The 21,759-nt window shown below is 42.5% G+C and overlaps 1 protein-coding gene across 4 annotated transcripts; it reads right to left on the reverse strand.

Moving 5' to 3' along the window:
• Positions 1-316: 316 nt before the first annotated feature.
• On the reverse strand, positions 317-14,032 carry LOC109734520 (uncharacterized). Of its 4 annotated transcripts, none has more exons than XR_012187150.1 (21): positions 12,538-14,032; positions 10,547-10,840; positions 10,203-10,445; positions 9,948-10,080; positions 9,715-9,854; positions 8,996-9,629; positions 8,413-8,477; positions 8,230-8,331; positions 7,898-8,040; positions 7,339-7,394; positions 6,334-6,980; positions 6,042-6,232; positions 5,633-5,924; positions 4,322-4,609; positions 4,127-4,236; positions 3,097-3,427; positions 2,157-2,561; positions 1,557-1,794; positions 1,412-1,452; positions 762-891; positions 317-678 (listed from the first exon to the last, which is right to left on the reverse strand). XR_012187150.1 is itself a non-coding variant. In XM_073501007.1 (20 exons), the coding sequence occupies exons 1-19, from the start codon at positions 13,954-13,956 to the stop codon at positions 1,427-1,429; spliced, it is 5,757 nt and encodes a 1,918-aa protein (XP_073357108.1). In that variant the 5' UTR covers positions 13,957-14,029; the 3' UTR covers positions 1,125-1,281; positions 1,412-1,426. The 4 variants fall into 4 exon arrangements, 1 of the variants encoding a protein (XP_073357108.1); XR_012187151.1 differs by having other exon boundaries at positions 762-888; positions 12,538-14,029; XR_012187152.1 differs by having other exon boundaries at positions 762-917; positions 12,538-14,029.
• Positions 14,033-21,759: the final 7,727 nt, after the last annotated feature.

A 21,759-nucleotide genomic window follows, 5' to 3' on the forward strand; every position in this document is an offset into this window, starting at 1 on the left:
TAAACATATAGCAATCTCAGTGTACAACATAATTGTAACACTGATATTTTAGTACTATGTAAAGCAGCACTCATTTAGTGTTTTTTGTGAGAGAAAACTTATGAGATGTTTTGGATTTGGTGCTAAGATATCTAGATTAAGATATGATCTCTCTAAGATATAGTACATGGTGTGGCTAATTTCTTCGCAGACACAATTCTAGTAAATTTGGTGGCAGTAGACTACCGGCGACGGGCCGGAGCTCCGCTCCGCTCGTAAGAAGTTAGCCTTTATCTTTATACTTGAATTTAGTTCACAACAACAAGGCAGCCATATATGCATCTTCTAGAGGAAACATATGGGGGAAAAGGAACAGGTCACTCTGTACAACATTTGGATCAGTTATATTTGTTTATGTTTGTATCAGACTACCAGTTGGTTGTCGTGTCTCCTGCAGCTATACATTCTCTGCGCTCTTCATGGTTTTTACAATCAATGAACAAGTCATTTACAGTCAAATGGTGTATGTGTCATGATCATCAAGTGTGTGCTCCTCCTGTCCTGCCTCAACATTCCTTTCCTTGTCAGTTAGTCTTCTAGTTTATACAGACTCATGGTCATGGGTTCGCTCGCACCTATCATCTCACCTTCCTATATGATTCTTCTCCTTTGCTCCAAGCAACTTAACTGAGAAATAATCTGAAACAGATGGATGACAATGAATTGCAAGATGACCGAACCTGTACAAACCATTATAAGATGAAAAAAGAAGTATCATCCACCTTCGAATATTGTCTCAGGAGAAAAGAACCATGCTGGTCCAAGGACACATCACTCAGGAGATTCCTATGCAGCTCGAGCACATCAGATTGGTTGAAGCTTCAACAGGCGTAGTGGCAAATTGTCTGGCTGCTGCACAGAACAAGAAAGGTCCAGTGCTTCACGATTGAGCAGTACGACAGGAACCTCAGTATCCACTTGTGGTTTACAGAAATTGAATGTAAATAAAAGTAAACACATCTATATGTTTGGTAACAGATTTAAGCCTTAAAACAAATGCTTTCTTTTACATTCTCCGTTAGTTTTGAAGTGTCATGTCAGCTACTTCTACTTATTGTACAAGTTTAAAACAAACGAAATCTTACTGCATAATGCAAAGGCACAACTTGGCATCATTGTGATGTGCTTGTGGGACCAGGGTTTTTTGTTGTTGTTGAGCAGATGATTGATATGGTGCCTCAAACGGCACCAGTGTCAATTGAGTCTAAATCATTTTCTCCAAGAAAAAAATTAAGCCTGAATCTGCTTAGTGAGGGGATCTTATTAAGTCTCGACATTTAGAAAAAATGTCAATGATGATCTCACAGATGACAGAAGCATACAAAGACTCTCAACAAAATTACCAGCACATAAATATCACTGAGCTACATACCGTACAATCAGTAGTCTACTGCACTTGATTCTTGTCAGAACCTGCAGAATATTTTAAAAGGTAAATAGACAAATAAGACTCCAAGATAAGATCAATACTGTGATGATCATGTTTATTCAGTCAACCGAGAGAATCAGAGACTTACTGAATATGCTTGACTTTGGTGGAAGCCAATTCCCTGATTTCTTTGATTTTGGCTCCTTCATGTGCCATATTTTCTGTGGTTTTCCACTTCTAACTGAATGTCTGCTGGATTCTCCCACCAAACTTACTCTCTTTTGTATCTTTTCATGATATATGGCTGGCGGAGAAAGTTTCAATGGGGGTACAGTCTCAATATGAAAAGACTTCTGACCTTTCTGGAGATTGTTCAGTATTTCAAACTGCAAAAGGAAATATCATGGCAAAAACTTTAGCTAGTACTATAGAAGTACAGAGTATAGGGCCAGATCCATTTTATCACCATTGAAAAACTAGAAATTAACTTAGATTTTTTATTAACTAAATTTAAAGTATTAGAGTGGACACTAAATTCTATATCACTGACCAAGTACAGAGCTGATATAATATCTAACACAGATAACCAAAACAGGATGTAATATTATATTCATTACAAGAGAGATATCACAAGTTATAACTGGACCAGGGCTTCCAAATATCACAAGTCAAGTTTTTGGAAAGCGCCTAGCAATAATAGAGAAATTTATTATACTAGCAGAAAAGAAATATCTCAAGATATTCCTACCCGTGACATCTGGTGAAGCCCACGAGATCTCTCAACATGATCTGTCTCGTGATTATGATGGACGCCATATGGTACTTCATGTTCAACCACGGGATACTTGGGTAGCCCATTCTCAGCTAATATAGGCGATTTGTTCCGGGCTTGTGTGTCACTCATTGAGAGACAAACTGGACATCCATCTTTAAAATCCTTATTGGATGATTTGCTTTGTTCAGACTCACAGTGAAGATGTGTTGCATGTCCACAACTGAATACTCGAACTGCTGAAATAGCACCTTCTTTAGAAAGTGAGCAGTTGCATACACAACAGACAAAAGTCTGTGGAGCAAATCCATGACAAACCCCTCTCTTTAGTAAGCTCAAGGTATAGAACGAATCATCCTCGATAACTGACTTAGCTGTTTCCTGCAAGCAGGTGCGCAAGGTATCAGAGGCGCTATAATTTTTACTACTGGATAAAATACAGAAGAAAATAACCAAAGAAGGTGATGAACTCGTTTCACCATAGTTAACTGGTCTTCCATATAGAATAGGAAATATTGCAAGAAAATACTTAAGAAACAACATTTAATTGAACAAATTAAAAAATTAGTTCAAGATATCATTGTCTCGACACTAGTTAGATCAGTAGGAATATGTTAATTGATCCATAAAGTGCATAAGCGCTTTACGGCACTTGGTTCATGAATTTAGCTAAAAAATGTAATATTAAAAGCCTTGGGTTATCATCAATCACTTTAAGCACTGAAGCTTCAGGACAAGGGACAAATCAACTTGACATAATGTAACAACTCTGCTCTATTGCAATGGAATATGTAATTTGTTATGTCAAAGATAATGGCCTATTGCCCGGTGATTTGTGTTTTGCAAAGCATCAAACGCCATGCATGTTATACTTACTAAGTAAACGGCAAAGGAAGGAAAATCAGTATGTGTGTACCAGTATTCTTTTTTCGTAGAGATACATAGACAGCATTCTATGTATGACAAGTTTAAAATCACCAAACTCTTGACTTCCATTGTCAGATAATAGCTTTGCCATAATTGCTGGCAGGGGTATATACCCAGCCATTGCCTCAATTATCTCTCCAACAAATTGTGAGAAAACTCTCCGCAAAGTATTCAAACACCTTTGATAAGCTGAATTCACCATTTTTTGTGAGAATCCTTTGCCTGTTGGATGTCCATTTGTTGTTTCACCACCCACGGACCAACAACCTTTTCCATTTACAACCTTGCTTCCATACAACTTTTTCAGTGGATCTGAGAAACTGCACCAACAACATAATGGCATTAGCAGAAATTGTATCTACCAGCACGAGAGGGATATTCTGATATGATGGCCCATCAACAAACTAAAAGTGAACAATACTTTACACTGCTTGACAGATATCTATCAGTATTTAATAATAAGCCTTGCTTGAGATAATTGAACAGTATTAGTTTCAAGAATGGCATAAGATCAGCAGTCGGTACATTTTAGGATCATATTCCTAGCAATCTGTACAACTATACAAGGTACAAGTAGGGTGTGATCCAAATGTTTTTAAGCATCCATGAGATCAGACTCACAAATTAAATTCTACCCCTGCAAATTACCTCAGAATTGCATCAAGTTACAAGAGAGTGGAAAGTTAATCATCATTAAGTGAGATTTAATTGATCCTATGTTATACTCTCACTTGTCCACGCGCAGCTCCTGTGGCAGTGCCCCAGGCCAATGACCAATAGAGATGATGCCTTAAGGTGGATATTTGGACAGTGCACATGCTAAATTACTAGTGAAAAGAGAACCATATCACATGATTCACATCTGCCAAATAACATATCACTACTAACAAAAACCAGCAACGACTATCAAATTTCTAGTTATAGATCCAAATAATAGGACAAAATGCCAATACATTGCAGTGAGAAATGTTTTTGAAAGAAAGTATTTATGTATATAACTATATATTGGCACAACTTACTTGTCAACCAGTTGAAACCAAAGTAACTGAGACTCCTCTGGATCTAAACGCTGTGAATTCCTTTGGCACAATCCAATGGAGGAACGTAACACATCAAGCACAGGACGAGCCTGAATGAGAATATCAAACATGTTACCAACTATACAACAGAGGATACAAATATGGTTAGTATTTCAATGGGCACAACAAAGGAACCTCGCTCATGTTTAGAACAATGTCTGGTTGCTCAATTTCAGAGATACTCTTTGACGATGTCCGAGAGAACGCATTTTCCACCGAAGCGATAAACTGGTTAACTTTCTCATCTAGTCCAGCTAGAACAAGTTCCAACGCGCTCGCAACATCACCAACCCTCTCTTGCAGAAATGCAGCAGCATCTGTAACTCCATAATCTAGACAAAGGAGCAAACACCTCTCCAATCTGTAGCTATCGAAAGTCTCCAGAAACTTCAGAACTGACCTTGGTTCATACTGACACAGAAGCTGTGCAAGAAGGCGTATTTGATTAACAAAAAAGGATGATGATCTCGCAAAGCATGTGCTGCCACTAAAAAAACTTCAACCTAACAAATTGCATCAGTAAGGTCTACTTTGCACCTCTTCAGAAAAGTGGCAAAATTTGTACCATTCACCGTAATAAAATGAAGAAACAGCAATTGACATATTTGTTTGACAACAACAGTTTCAAATATAAAAACGGAGTCTAAAGCTCCAAAAAACTAGAGTGGAATACTGCCCACAAATATGTTCTCAAGGAATCCTCTGGTTTTTCCAACCATGATATCTCACCAGGACTCAATCATGGTAACCAAACAATCAACTCTAGACCTGAAGTACAAAACTGCGCCCAAGGTCAGCCAAATACAACTACAAGGATACAATGATACCATCAGACTTCGAAGTCCATGTGAAGTACCTGATGACCGTATCTTAGTTGCAAGGAAATTTTTGCTTCTTGGTTTCATGTCATGATATTGACTTAGTGTTCAACCAACTGCTGATAGTTTATTCAGATTAGAACATTTTGTGCAGTATAATGGTCAAGGTTCAAAATAGTGCTGATTCCACACTGGCGCCCCTCGAAGGTCGCCTAAGACAACTGCCTAGAGGTGAACCATAACCAGGCTCCGGCTAGTGAGTAGGCAATGTTTAACATCGCCTTTTGGAACATTTATAATGGTTAACATTAAGCAACTTTGGAATATTGCTTGATATGTCTAACAAGGGAGTGCTACTAACACCAAAGCCTGTAAAAAGCAGCTATGTCTGTGTTGTATTTGCAAAGCACATACTGCTCAATGATTCAATATAACGGTTATGACAAATCACTGCACTACCAGTTGCCGATAGATTGTTCTCTCAGTACAACTTTTGTGACAATATAGTGGTGAAAGGCTCTACTAAAGTCTACACTGATGGCTTAAGGCTCCAACCAAAGGTATTTCATTATGGTTAAAAAGCTCTATTTCAAATATACTGATGATAAAAATCTGTCAAAAAACGTACCTCCAGATAGAGTTCAACTAACTTATCAGTCATAGAAATAGGATTGCGGTCAAACAACTTTGGGAGATTTGATAATCTCTGAAGATAATCTTCGAGATCGCCAGAGTACAGACTTTCAACAATTTCATAGTTTCTGGCAGTAAGTTCACTGAAGTCAAGTTTTCCTGACAAGTGTACTTCGATTGCAGTTTTCAAGAAAAGAAAGAGGCTGCAGTGATCAGAATGAAGCTCTGCCAATATTTGCTGGATCTCATCGTGAAAATGATCAATGACCAAGACAAATGCACACTCCCTAAGAAAATGAAACGATAGGAGAGAAGTTGAGCACATTCGGTAGAAAGACAAGCCAGCAAGTGAAAATTTAAAGGGGAAGAATATTACTAGTTAAAACATTAATTAACAAGCTCACCTGCTTAGATTGACTAGCTCAGCAAAACGAGATATTACTGTGGAACGAAACGACAAAGCTTCATCACTTGCCAATTGAAGTAACTTTTTGTTGATGAAGATAAATGCGTGGTATGGTTCCATTGTATCCTTCATGTAACTATCTAAAGCAGCCAAATTTTGATTTCTGGCTGTATATATCATGCCACAGGCCTGTATAGTAACAATACATTTACAGTCATAGGCTGAAAGATATTTTTGAGCAGCAGGGCTATATTATACAGGTGAACATTCCAAAGGTAGTAGTGACTAACCTGATGAAAATGGGCATCTAAACAAAGATTCAACACATAATCAGAATTCCAGTCAGTTTGAGGAACCACGTTGAAGAGCTGAAGAACTTCTTTCTGAGGTGGCATCTTTTTATCATCATATGATGTAGTGGATGACGTGAGGTATTTAAGAATGTGCTTGAGAACTCTTTGAGATGCATTTGCCCTTTTATAGGAAACAAAAAAGGACACGAATTCAACGATATGACCGAAGTCACTCACTGAAGGCCAAAGTTCCGATTCTTCTGACTCAGCAGTACCCACAACAACGGAATGGATTGCCTCATTTTCTAAACCAACAATATGAATGATGGCGTCAACTACACTTTGTAACAAAATATTTTGACTATCTGGGCTTTCAATATCAGTATCTTCTTCATCCTTAGATACAGATGCATCAAGAGTACTAGAAGTAGGTTCAAAATTCTCTTGTGCAAAAGCACACTTGACAACTTCCAAAGTAGCTTCCGTATCCATCCATAATAGATAGCATATGTTTGGGCATTTTCCAGAAGAAGAACTAAAACCCTTGAATACTTCAGAAGTGAGCATTTTAGAGTCCTCGAGCATGAATTGCAGAAGTTCTTTTCTCACTGCATGAAGCTGGGCTCGGGGAATTGTTCCATGCCCTGCAAAAATAGATCATGTGATAACATATCATGGAGTTGAATTGTCTTATAAGAGGATCCTATATAGCATTAGCATGTCCATATGCATTCCTAGTTCAGAACATAATCCTGTTAGAAGTATGCAGATGTTCCCATGAAGATGACACAACACCAGCACCTTATAGTAAATCTAAACTTTCCAATTTTAGAAAATCACAATTGAAGCACATAGTTTTACTAACACACTTCACAATCTACCAGATTCAAGGCCCACCAAAAGCCCAACAGCACAGGAAAAACAGTCTAAGGTCAACATTAAACTAGCATAGAATTTATGAAATAGTAAAAACAAATGCCGTGAATGGCTTACATTACTAACCTGGAGGAAATGCTAGGCCCTGGAAGCAATACTTCAGATAAACAAGCATTCTGTAGCTGTTAAAGTGAATATATGGTAAGATACTGGCCTTTCCGCATAGCACTAGTATTATATTCTAAAAGAAACACCAATTGCATGTACAAAACTAGGCCGCTAGCAGTATCAAACAAAATCAAGCAAGTCTAACCAAGCCCTTTGAAAGCATGGGATGTTTTTTGCTTATTATCAACATTTTTGTTCACACTCATGCATGTCATAGAGAAATCTCAGGGGAAACATAAAGATGCATTTTAAATGAAGATTCATGTAAATTGCAATGATAAAGATTCATGTAAATTGCAATGATAACCAAGTAACTAATGCTAAGAAAATTATCAAATTCTGATTAATCAATTTACCAGAACAGATATTCAATCAGGAACTTCAGAATAACACAAGTATGCTCAAATCACATATCAATAACTTGAACATAATGTGTACTATTATCTCATTTATATGAGCAAGGTGATTGATTATGAGCTAGTTTAATACAACTCTTACTGGCAAGGGTATGGCGTACCAAGTAGAAGTAGCATCTTTTCGAGTAGCATTCTGGATGACAGATAGAAGTTCCTCTAGAGGTGTACGGAAATCATTCAACCCTTGGTTAAATAAATAAATTAGAGCACCATATAACCCATGCTCACGACACAGTCTGACTACCTGCATACAGAACAAGTAGAACAATATCATGTGGATGCATAATTGTGTTGGTCCAAACTACAACGGTACCAGAAGATACTGAAAAGGGTTTTTTCTTGGTCAATGAATTAAACAATGACAATGAAACATGTCTGATAAAGCTCTACAAATGTACCTCTTACACTACTTGGATGCAACTTTTATGTATACCTGATTAAAATCCAGTGATGAAATATCCATATGAAGAATGCATTGCTCGACTCGCTGCAACCATCCTTTGCCACTATAATGCTCTACTAGAGCTTGCATGATCTACAAATCAAATTGTGGCATAAATGTATAATCATTTGCAAATTTATGTGCTAACACTAGAAAATCCTCAGTGGCACTCACCTCAGGGGGTAAAGAACCCAGCATATCTTTCAATATATATGGCTCTAGTACCTCCAGAAATATACCTGTTATTTATGTCATGTCAGCCTTCTCAAGTTATAGCAGTAATTTAATAACAGAAACATGTGCGTGCACAATCTTATCAGCAAACAGATAAATTGACATACGCAAAACATTTCTTATACTATACACATGAAAATTAATATAAAATCCTCTAGAATATTCCTTTAAAGACTGGAATCTTCAAAAGTGCAAGTAAAATTATTCTAAATTAAATGGAGTCAGAGCAATAAAAGAAAGAAAAAATGCCTGGCCACGCAACTAGAGCCCATTAAAGCATCCATCAAAAGAGATTTACAGAATGCCTGCAACTTAGAACGGAAGCAGGAAAGTATCTTCCTTTGCATTCTTGTAGAGAAAAAATTAGGAGGACCACAGGATGTATCAACAAATGATCTAAAGGAAGATGCATTAAACACGGAAGGGAGGATCGCGTCAACTTCAGGCATGAACAGAGTAAACATCAGAGTTAAGCAAAATAAGAAGGTTGCTAGTTCTTATGAGTTAATTAGAACAAGCCTACCTCCACTTTGGGCAGCAACAAACTTAGAGAAGACTGTATCAAACAGGATGTCATTCCGCCCAATGTGAACACAGAACTCGACTGCGACCCCTCCTACACGAGCATATTGTTCTTCTCTCTGTGTCAGCAGGGATCTATCGGCATCTATCAAGCCATCTATTGCTCCCCCCTTTCCAGTATGATTTGACAATGCAATTGAAATATATTCAAAGACATAACCTATATATGACAGCAGCAACTCTACTAAATAAGGCATTATGGCTCCCCTTATGGAATCAACTGTTCTCGGAAGATCAACAACACCCTGTGTGTGACCGTCATAAAGCTTCATTGCCATGTCCAGTGCACCCATCCAATCACCAGCCATCTTTAGTGCTTCAATCCGCTCTTTCCATGGAAGAAGTCGCGAAACTGTAAGAAAGCTTGGGCCAAGAATATATACTGTAGCACCTCTCACTGCTACTGAGTTGTTAAAATGCCTCTCAGGGTTGCCAAACCTGTTAGAAAAATGTGTATGGTACAGTATGCTGTCATCGAAGACAAAACCATCAAGAATAAAGATAGTCCTGCGAAGCTCACTGCCATCTTTTGAGAACAAACAGAGCTGCCCTTTCAAGTTAAGGACAGCTAACATCTGAATGGAAAAAAAAGTAATTTGATTTTACAACTGGGAAAAAGACAGACTAAATGAATAACCAAAAGGGGAGACTTTTGCATGCCTGATCATTTAACCAGGCAATGCCAACAGCGGCACTATCAAGCTTCCAGTCCTTATGTCTGATCATCTTCGATTTAACAAGTTTTGCAACTTGTACTTGACGGTCCCATGCAAGCGCAAGCCAAGATACTCGCTCTTCATCTATAGTGTTGTCATTTTTAGCCCAAGAAACTAAAATTTACCAATATAAGGAACTACCAATCATTGTCAATGTCTAAGGAGGTCTAATCTTACCAATTGGCGATGAATCAGTGGAGGACGATGTGTATTTCCATGCAGCATAAGCAATTGACCCTTCGCGTGCTCCTTCTGGTCTAGAAAAGTTCTCAATATGGTCAACATGGTCAATGTTGGTACGGAGTCTAACCTAACAGGAGAAACACATAACATCATAAATCAGTACAAGAGTCACGGTAATTGTGAGTTCACAAGATAACAGATAGTGAAAAAATTATACAATGTTTCCATTATTAAATATATCATCCGTACCACAAGAGCATGTTGATGCATAATGAACATGACTGTAACACCATCCTCCAATGGAGAAGAACCTTCATTGAAAAACTTCCATCCAGAATCTACTCCAACTACACCTCCCATCATGCTCCCAAGACCACCACTGGAGGAAGTTGGTAGGTTGCCCTGCGTAGATGAGTTGCCAGAACCAAAGGATTCATCCGCTAGAAGAGGACAGGCTGAGAGCACGATTCCAGTGTTTCCATCAAAAAGGCGCTGGCAAAGTGTAGCTATGTTTTGTCAGAGCAGTAATATACTTAAAAGGGGATCAAGTGGATTAATATGTGTACAATGGAAAGAATGATGTTTCTTCATACCTGAGTTCCCTTAACAGTCAAGCGATTAATGACGGGGATAATAGAGAATGTGTGCAGAAGAACAAGCCCTTTTGAATCACCAGTGATGACTTTAGATTGGCGGATAAAACAAACATGCACTACAGCTCCTGTATGCTCACCATATATGACCTTTGCTGCAGTAGCTTTCTGTACATCCCAAATTGTCATATGACCATCACCATATCCTACTAGCAGAAGATCCCCTTGCAGGTTAAAGCACATGGCAGTCACTGGTGATTGGGTTTTCTCACCTTGGTTCCAAAAGAACAGCATCTGAAATAATAAAAACAATCTTTACAGACCGAAAAATCAAAATGACATATAATTCCCAGGACATCAGAACCACTAATCTACAACAACTGTCCTCATTCAAATCATAACCAGTATTACGGTTTTATTATTTTCCACATTTGAGTTCATCCTACAAGATTTTTGAATAGCAAATGGCTACTGGCTTATAAGATTAATAGCTATATGTGCAGCCACTGAATTATTATATGACTGACAAACACATGAAATGTGCAGTACACCCCAATCCGGGAGATTACTTTTCAAGTTCATGTAGCATCTTGGAAAAATATTAATTTTCAGCGAGCAAGCAAGAGAAGAGAACACGAGGGTCAATTGTGCGAGATTAATTGGTGAACTGTGGAACAAGAAGTTAAAAGTGCCTTGATGATTTGGGCGAGCTAAACATGAAAAGCCAAAAACAGTTTTTCCGGTTCCTTGTTCGTAAAAAGAACATAGAGATGTATCATAATCATCTGAAACATCTGGATGCATCTAATTATTTCTACCATTTATGGATGGCATGGCAATCAATGTCATACAATCAATCAGCTTTTTAAATAGAAATTATGGCAAATCAATCAAAGTTGGCGTGATTACATTCTGGCACACAGGAATAGTTCCTTTAAATGTATGAATATTTGAGTATGGAGCCATCTAATAAAAATATCAAGGTAACCCTCGTCTTCTTTTGTTGCCATCAACTGCTAAAGACTATAAGTGGGCCCCACTATGAAGGATGTGTTACTGTTTGGCCTATATTCCACATCCTTGCCTTAGTGAACTTTGGACATAAGTATGAGAACAGGGAATAGGCCTCACAAAAAAATTAGTGTGTACATAAACCCCACATGGTCAACTTCTGGCAACACGATAAAACACGCAGATCTGACAGGGTGATGCATAAGTCCTGCTGACAGTACCAATGTACAGCAACAGATGAGTATTTTTTATATTCTGTGCTGCATGTAGTGTTTTCTTCTTTATCCCCTATTAAACAACCAGATGGATTACCGAAAATAACAAGCTCCACTGTGTAGATTTATTCCAATGTGTTACTGTCACTGATGCATAGCACAGCAGCAACTGGAATTTCAGTCATGTTAGTAGAGCCACTTGAGCAGATTCCTTGTGGGGACCTTATTGCACCTCTTGTTTCTGCTCCAAATCTAAGATTCTGTATGCTTTTGAAATTCTACCTAAATGCCATGTTTCTATTCAAGTCTGGTATACTAGGGGAGTAATGGGAACACCAGATGTTTGCATGTCAAGTTCAATATCATTATTTGCAACACACTGAATCTGGATTGATTTAATTATACAAGATGTAAGTGCAACCCTGATCACAAGACTTATTTCAAAATGATGGTGCACAAATACAATGTATGGTCATCCCAGTAAAATTGGTATGACCACATCTGTTTTCCTCCCAAATTTCTCTTCAAGTCAAGGAAGGTGTGAAGTCCGGCAAAATGAAACACCAAGTGATGCATACAACTCTTGCAAAATTGTGACCCCAAGTAGTGTCTACGACTCAGTGTTATCTAATGAATCATCTTCAAGTGTATACCACATAATACTGAAACATCTTGAAGTCCAGCATGTGAAGCATGCCACTAAACCATATAGTATTGACCAAAACAAGCAATATGAACACCAGCACCAAGGAGGCAATGACTAACCTTTGCATCTGTATCATCAGCTTGATGGATGGAGTATTTGCTTGGGACGATGATAACAGATCCAGTGGACATGCCCATGGCAATATAGCTCCTATGTACTGCTAAGACCTGAGGAGAGCCATGGTCCTGTCTAAAAGAGGGAGATGCCATGGCACGGGTTATTGGGTTGTCCACATCAATCTGCATGTAACCAATAGCTGGTTGCCCCTTCCCAATCCCCTCCAGGTGCATGGGTTGCGCTGCTGCTCCCTCCTCCCAGTGCTGCCCAAATGAGGCCTGTCTCTTCTCAAGCTCCTCAGCCCGCTCCAATGGTTTCATCGGTACCTTCGGCCTTTTCTCTGCATTTTTTTCAGCCAACCTGCTGATCTCCAACCTCTCTTCGATCACCTTATCAATGATGTGCTCAGATTCCAGTTGCTCTTCCAAATCAGTGTCAGAACGTTCAACTTCCAGACCATCGTCAGTCTTTTCCTCGGAAACTGACCCATCTTGATCCACAATCTCACCAGATTCTGCCAAATTTCCGTCACTAAGTTGCTCATCACTATTTTCTTCATCAACAAGCCCAATTTGACTCCCAACTTGATATGTTTCTGCTAAATTCTCGCCCCCAAGTTGCTCCTGCTCATCCACAGCAGCAGAATCGACATTGCCTAGGTTCACCAATTCGGAGGGCTCGGAATTCTCTTCAGTCCCCACTTCCCCATGCTTGTCCTCTTCCAATTCTTCACCCCCACTCCCACCGACAGCTTCCTCGGTCACCCTAGCAACCACTTCCTCACTGACCTTCTCAGCTACTTTCTCTGCTTCGAAATTTCCAGTGGAAAGGATCCCCTCCGAGGCTTCGGAGCCGGAGCCCTCGTCGAGGAGCTTCTCGATGGGCGCGGAGGCCGTGCGCCGCGACTTAATTGCAGCCGCGTGCGGGGTGAGAACGGCGCGGGAGGCGGCTGCCGCCGCGGCCAGGGCGGCGCCGGGCTTGGGGCTGGGGCGGACACCCCGGAAGAGCGAGGGGAGCGGCCTCGACGAGGAGGTGGATGAGGAAGCAGCGTTGCTCGAAAAGGTTCTCGAGACGAGGGAGGAGAGCGTCGCCGACGGCGACGCGGATGTGGATCTCCCGGGGGAAGCGGAAGGCGATGGCAGAGGAGATGGGGGAGAAGGTTTAGGGGGCGGCGGTGGGGCTTTGATACGGGTTAGGGGTTTGAGGTTGGTGGCGGGCGTACGGGTTGGCTCGTCGTCGCCTTCGGAGTCGGAGGAGGAGAGGAGGAGCAGCAGGTCGTCGACGGCGCGGCGGTGATCGGCGTCGGCGTCGGAGGCTGAGGAGGAGGCGGGAGACGACGGGAGGAAGGCGTCTAGGTCGAGCTCCTGAGCCGGTGGCCGCGGCGGTGGCTGGGTTGCCATCGCCGGCGACGACGACGGCATGAGGGAGATGGTCGCCGTCTCGCCGAGGTGCGGTGGTGCGGAGCTTGGGAGTTGGGATGCTTTCGGTTCCGATGTTGCTTCGGTTGTATCAGTCCGTCAGGTGCCAAGTAGGCCTACACGGGCCGAGACTAACCCATTGCGCGGGCTCGAAAGGCTCGTATCCTAAGCCCAGATCACATCTTCACAAAGAAACAAAAAAAAATTGCTATCCGGGGAACGTCAGATTTTTTACGTTTCCCAGCGAACGCGTCAGCCACCGTTGGATGAGAGTGCGAATTTTAAAGCAGGGGATTGTTGCCACGCCAGAGAAAAAAACATTCGCCGAGAATGGCTTATCCTTGAACAAGTTGACAGCATACATCTCATCTTATCTTTGTGTCAAATCCGAGAAAACTCCACATTTCAACCCCGAATTAACCAGTCGGTTGGACTTATCACCCTCGTCTTCGAAACCGGTCACATTGCAGCCTCAAGTTACCACATAGTTCAAAATATAACTTTTGACTCAGTTTTGGGTTGGTCAATCGGGTTTGACCAAGTCAAAGCTGACTATGCAGCCAACTCAGAAGCCACGCGCGCACACATACTAACCTAGACCCCTGTCTCCGTTCGTTCACACTTGATCCCGAGCCATCATAATTTGCATATCTTCCCATTGCACTTAGCACCACGCACTAGGCAGCCAGGGTGAAGTGTGAACGAACGGACAGAGGGAGAGGGGTCTAGGTTAGCATGTGTGTGTACGTGGCTGTTGAGTTGACTACCTAGTCAGCTTTTGACTTGGTCAAAACCTGTTGACCAACCCAAAATGAAGTCAAGGGTTGTTTTTTGAATGTTGTGGCAATTTGAAGGTGCAATTTGACCGGTTTGGGTTATAAATCAAAGGTTAATGGATGGTTGAAACGTGGACTTTTCTTGTCAAATCCCTACCCCATTTCCTCACTGCGCCGCTGTCGAGGGAGAGCCGCTCATCTTCATCCTCCGGGCCCAATTTGGAGCTCACCCCAGCCACACCCCCAGCAGAGAGCTGCTCGTCTCCATCCTACGTGTCTGGTTGTCGGAGTATTCTCGCGCCAGTCAGCAGGGGATACCGCGAGTCGACAGATGCCACAGGGTGGCTTGAAGTGAGGGTAAGACTGCCGCGGAATATCCGGGGACGGGTATGCGAGTAGCACGTGCTAGTTTACCCAGGTTAAAGGTTCTCCGGAGAGATAATACCCCCTGTATGTCTGAATATATATGGTGTACATGTCTGGCAGTACAGAGTCGCTCCTGGAGCTGTATCTGAGATCAGTGCCAAGGGCATCCGACTTTGTATATGTAAAGAAGTAGCAGAGAGCTAGCTAGCTAGATGGGTGTTCTTCATGCCCGTGGGTGTGAGCCTGGCCGTGGATGGATGGGTGGCTTGGCCCCCTTTATATATTGTGAGGGGCATGGGACATGGCCTTGGTTGTAAGCTACCTGGGGTAGCTCACAAACCAAGCCATGCGTGAGGCATGGTGGCATGGATGGTTGTCCCCTGGACACTTTATAAATGATGTCGCGGTACAGCCGTCTCGTCCGTGTCGTGTCCGATGGGACGCCGTAGTTGACTTCACGGCAGGCCGATTGGAGCAGCCGTACGGAGAGTAGGCCGGGCAGCCGGGTGGCGAGCCGACCCGGGCAGTCGGACAGGGGGGCGTCTGGGGCGGCCTGAGCAGTCGGACTGAGGGGCTTTGCTAGCCCCGATGTCGGGAAATATTGTCTTGCCGTCTTCGGGGTACCCGTGGTCAATTACTCTGACAGTAGCCTCCGAGCCTCTAGGCAACTTGCCAAAGTTGGGCGGAGGTTTTTTAGCGGCTGTTGATGTAGAAGATGCTTGATGACGGCTGGCTGCGGGCCGCAGCCAGCGCGGCTTGCTTCCGGCGGGGGCGCGCGAGCACACCCGCTTGGTGTAGCCTCCGGGCAACTTTGGAAAAGTTGGGCGGAGGCTTTTCGCGGTTGTTGGTGCAGACGATGGCGTCGAGGGGCCGGTTGCAGCCGGCGGCGGGCATGCAACAGGCGCGACATGTTTTGAGTGGGGGCGCGCAAGCGCACCTGCTGGGTGTAGCCTCCGAGTCTTCGGGCAACTTTGGAAAAGTTGGGCGGAGGGTCTTGTTGTTGATGATGAAGCCGACGGTAATGTCGAGGGTGTCGGGCGCGGACACGGAGTCCGCCGGCTGGTGCTGTCGGGCACGGACGCGGGGTCCGCCGACTAAAGCTGTCGGGCGCGGACGCAGGGTCCGTCGACTGATGATGTCGGGTGCGGACGCGGCGTCCGCCGATTGATGCGGTCGGGCGTGGACACGGAGTCCGCCGACTGATGGTGTCGGGCGCGGACGCGGGGGTCCGCCGATTGATGCTGTTGCTGACAGCCAGCTGCGGGCTACAGCCGGCGCGGCTTGCTTCAAGTGGGGGCGCGCCAGATCACCCACCGGGTGTAGCCTCCGAGTGAGGAGGGTGTTCCCCACGGAAATGATCATGCAAAAGATAAAGTTAGTCCGCGCAGATACATCAAATGTTTGCACACAAAAAAGACACATCTGTGACATTTTGGGCCGAACGAAAAAAATTATGTCATACTTATGACACTTCTATGACGATAATTGTGACAAAACCCGGTATCATCATAGATGTGGTGGGGTCCTACTTCTATGACAAAAAATCATAACAGAAAATGGGCTTTTCATCCTGGGCGGGCCGGAGACGCAGCTACATGACATTCTTTGGGCCGTCCATGATGGAAAAAAAACCGTGGTAGAAGCGACGGCAAGGAAAATATCGGGGGAGTTCCCGGTTACGGTGGGTGGTCGGGGGCCGAGCGATGCACGTTTCTCTCGTACGTACGCGCATGTGTGCGAGGTGTTGCGCTCTAACTGAACCCGAGCGAGGCGTTGGGCTCTAACTGAACCCGAGCGATTGCACTGCAGGCTATGCGTTACTGAACCCGAGCGGTCGATCGATCCCTTACTGTTAACTGAACCCGAGTGATTCCTTCGCTACTGCTGCTAACTGAAGCCGATCGATGCTGCCTCTGGATGAACAGTGAGCGTTGTTGGGGGGTTTGGATGAACAGTTCCCGGTAGGGGTTGGATGAACACGAACCTGTGGTAGTAGAGGCCGTTGCCGCTGGATGAACAGTACCCCGATCGATCGAGTCGGTGGATGAACATGACCCCGTGGAGGGCTGGATGAACATGACCCCGTGGAGGGCTGGGTGAACAGTAGCCGGTGGAGGGCTGGTTGAACAGTAGCCGGTGGAGGGCTGGATGAACAGTAGCCCATGGAGGGGTGGTTGAACAGGACCCCCGTGGAGAGGGCTGGTTGAACAGTAGCCGATGGAGGAGCGCGTGGTGGAGGCTGGATGAACAGGAGCCCGTGGATGAACAGTCACAGGTGGAGGCTAGAGGAGGTCGACGGTGGATGAACAGTAGCCCGTGGAGGCTGGAGGAGGTCGACGGTGGAGATGAACAGTATCCCGTGGAGTCCCGTTTTGCGGTACGCCACACCCCTCCCAATGAACAGGACCCCCGTTTCGGTCGTAGCGCTCCAACACAAGTCCGTTTCTTTTGTTTTGCGATACACCACTGATACGCCTCCGTCGTATCTACTTTTCCAAACACTTTTGCCCTTGTTTTGGACTCTAACTTGCATGATTTGAATGGAACTAACCCGGACTGACATTGTTTTCAGCAGAATTGCCATGTGTTATTTATGTGCAGAAACAAAAGTTCTCGGAATGACTTGAAACTCCATGGAACTTATTTTTGGAAAATATTAAAAATATTGGTGAAAGAATCAAGGCCAGGGGGCCCACCACCTTTCCACGAGGGTGGGGGGCGCGCCTGCCCCCCTGGGCGCGCCCCCCTGCCTCGTGGGCCCCCTGGAGCTCCACCGACCTCAACTCCAACTCCATATATTCGTGTTCGGGAAGAAAAAGATGAGAGAGAAAGATTCATCGCGTTTTACGACACGGAGCCGCCGCCAAGCCCTAAAATCTCTCGGGAGGGCTGATCTGGAGTCCGTTCGGGGCTCCGGAGAGGGGAATCCTTCGCCGTCGTCATCATCAACCATCCTCCATCACCAATTTCATGATGCTCACCGCCGTGCGCGAGTAATTCCATCATAGGCTTGCTGGACGGTGATGGGTTGGATGAGATTTATCATGTAATCGAGTTAGTTTTGTTAGGGTTTGATCCCTAGTATCCACTATGTTCTGAGATTGATGTTGCTATGACTTTGGTATGCTTAATGCTTGTCACTAGGGCCCGAGCGCCATGATTTCAGATCTGAACCTATTATGTTTTCATGAATATATGTGAGTTCTTGATCCTATCTTGCAAGTCTATAGTCACCTACTATGTGTTATGATCCGGCAACCCCGAAGTGACAATAATCAAGACCACTCCCGGTGATGACCATAGTTTGAGGAGTTCATGTATTCACTATGTGTTAATGCTTTGGTCTGGTACTCTATTAAAAGGAGGCCTTAATATCCCTTAGACCCCGCTGCCACGGGAGGGTAGGACAAAAGATGTCATGCAAGTTCTTTTCCATAAGCACGTATGACTATATTCGGAATACATGCCTACATTACATTGATGAATTGGAGCTAGTTCTGTGTCACCCAATGTTGTGATTGTTACATGATGAACCGCATCCGGCATAATTCTCCATCACCGATCCAATGCCTACGAGCTTTTCACATATTGTTCTTCGCTTATTTACTTTTCCGTTGCTACTGTTACAATCACTACAAAACCCAAAAATATTACTTTTGCTACCGTTACAGTTACTTCCATATTACTTTGCTACTAAATACTTGGCTGCAGATACTAAGTTATCCAGGTGCGGTTGAATTGACAACTCAGCTGCTAATACTTGAGAATATTCTTTGGCTCCCCTTGTGTCGAATCAATAAATTTGGGTTGAATACTCTACCCTCGAAAACGGTTGCGATCCCCTATACTTGTGGGTTATCAAGACTATTTTCTGGCACCGTTGCCGGGGAGCATAGCTCTATTCTTTGAGTCACTTGGGATTTATATCTGTTGGTCACTATGAAGAACTTGAAAGACGAGAAAACAAAAATTTATCCCTCAACTACGAGGGGAGGTAAGGAACTGCCATCTAGCTCTGCACTTGATTCACCTTCTGTTTTGAGTAAGCTTGCGACACCTAAACCTGCTTATGTTATTAATTCTGATATGTCGCATGTTATTGATGATGCCACTTCTGCTATGCATGATACTTATGATGAAACTACTTCTATGCTTGATACTACTGTGCCACTTGGTGAATTTCTTGATGAACAACTTGCTAGGGCTAGAGAGAATGAAATTATTGAAACTGATAATATTGATGATAGTGATGATGAAGGCTCTCCAAATAAATATGAATTACCTGTTGTGCCTGAGGGCTATGTTATGGATGAAGAAACTAAAAGAGACTTTCTTGCTTGCAATGATAGAAGTGATCTTAAGAAATTATTAGCTAAGCTTAAACAAAAAACTCTGAATGCTAGAATGAAGTATGATCCTGCTTATGCTACTTCACCTATCTTTGTTACTGATAGGGATTATGAATTCTCTGTTGATCCTGATATAATTACTTTGGTTGAATCTGATCCTTTTTATGGCTATGAATCTGAAACTGTTGTGGCACATCTTACTAAATTAAATGATATAGCCACCCTATTTACTAATGATGAGAGAACTCGCTACCTTTATATCCTTAAAATATTTCCGTTCTCATTAAAGGGTGATGCTAAGATATGGTTTAATTCTCTTGATCCTGGTTGTGTGTGTAGTCCCCGGGATATGATTTATTACTTCTCTGCTAAATATTTCCCTGCTCATAAGAAACAAGCTGCTTTAAGGGATATATATAATTTTGTGCAAATTGAAGAAGAGAGTCTCCCACAAGCTTGGGGGAGGCTTCTCCAATTACTTAATTCTTTGCCTGATCATCCTCTTAAGAAAAATGAAATACTTTATATCTTTTATAACGGACTAACCGATGCTTCCAGAGACCACTTGGATAGTTGTGTTGGTTCTGTTTTCAGGGAAAGGACACCGGATGAAGCTGAAATTCTATTGAATAATATGTTGACCAATGAAAATAATTGGACACTTCCTGAACCAACTCCTGAGCCTATTCCTAAACCAACTCCGCAGAAAAGAGGTGTTCTATTTCTCAGTCCTGAAGATATGCAAGAGGCAAAGAAATCTATGAAGGAAAAAGGTATTAAAGCTGAAGATGTTAAGAATTTACCTCCTATTGAAGAAATACATGGTCTTAATTTACCGCCTGTTGAAGAAATATATGATCTTTACACCACTTATTGAAGAAACTCATGGTCTTGATAACCCGACACAGGTAGTAAAGGTAAATTCTCTCTATAGATTTGATGAAGGTGATATTCCTCACTATAAGTCTGCTAGACAGTGCTTAGATGAGTTTGACAATTTTATTGTTAAACAAGAAAATTTTAATGCTTATTTTGGTAGACAATTAAAACAAAATGCTTATATGATTGAACACTTGGGTGATTATATGTCTAGAGTTAAAGGTGAACTTAAACTCATTAGTAAACATGCTTCTATGGTTACCACTCAAGTAGAACAAGTACTTAAGGCTCAAAATGATTTGCTCAATGAATTGAATAGTAAGAATAATGATAATGTTGTTAGAGTGGCTACTAGAACTGGTAAAATGACTCAGGGACCTTTGTATCCTGAAGGCCATCCTAAGAGAATTGAGCAAGATTCTTAGAGAAATAATTTAGATGCACCTAGTCCTTCTAAAAAGAAGAAAAAGAAAAATGATAGGACTTTGCATGCTTCTAGTGAACCTATTGCTGAACCACCTGAGAATCCCAATGATATCTCTATTTCTGATGCTGAAACACAATCTGGTAATGAACATGAACCTAGTGATAATGTTAATGCAGATGTTCATGTTGATGCTCAACCTAGCAATGATAATGATGTAGAAATTGAACCTGCTGTTGATCTTGATAACCCACAGTCAAAGAATCAACGTTATGATAAGAGAGACTTTGTTGCTAGGAAACACGATAAAGAAAGAGAACCATGGGTTCAAAAACCCATGCCTTTTCCTCCCAAACCATCCAAGAAAAAGGATGATGAGGATTTTGAGCGCTTTGCTGAAATGATTAGACCTATCTTCTTGCGTATGCGTTTGACTGATATGCTGAAAATGAATCCTTATGCTAAGTATATGAAAGAAATTGTTACGAATAAAAGAAAGATATCGGAAGCTGAAATTTCCACCATGCTTGCTAATTATACTTTTAAGGGTGGAATACCTAAGAAACTTGGAGATCCAGGAGTACCAACTATACCATGCTCCATTAAAAGAAACTATGTTAAAACTGCTTTATGTGATCTTGGAGCCGGTGTTAGTGGTATGCCTCTCTCTTTATATCGTAGACTTGATTTGAATAAGTTGACACCTACTGAAATATCTTTGCAAATGGCTGATAAATCGACTGCTATACCTGTCGGTATTTGTGAGGATGTGCCTGTTGTGGTTGCAAACGTTACTATTTTAACGGACTTTGTTATTCTTGATATTCCCGAGGACGATAGTGTGTCTATTATTCTTGGAAGACCATTTTTGAATACTGCAGGGGCTGTTATTGATTGCAACAAAGGCAATTTCACTTTTCATGTTAATGGTAATGAGCATACGGTACACTTTCCGAGGAAACAACCTCAAGTTCATAGTATGAACTCTATTGGAAGAATTCCGTCGATTATT

This window comes from Aegilops tauschii, chromosome 6 (genome assembly GCF_002575655.3).
Source record: "Aegilops tauschii subsp. strangulata cultivar AL8/78 chromosome 6, Aet v6.0, whole genome shotgun sequence".
NCBI classification, from domain to species: Eukaryota; Viridiplantae; Streptophyta; class Magnoliopsida; order Poales; family Poaceae; genus Aegilops; species Aegilops tauschii.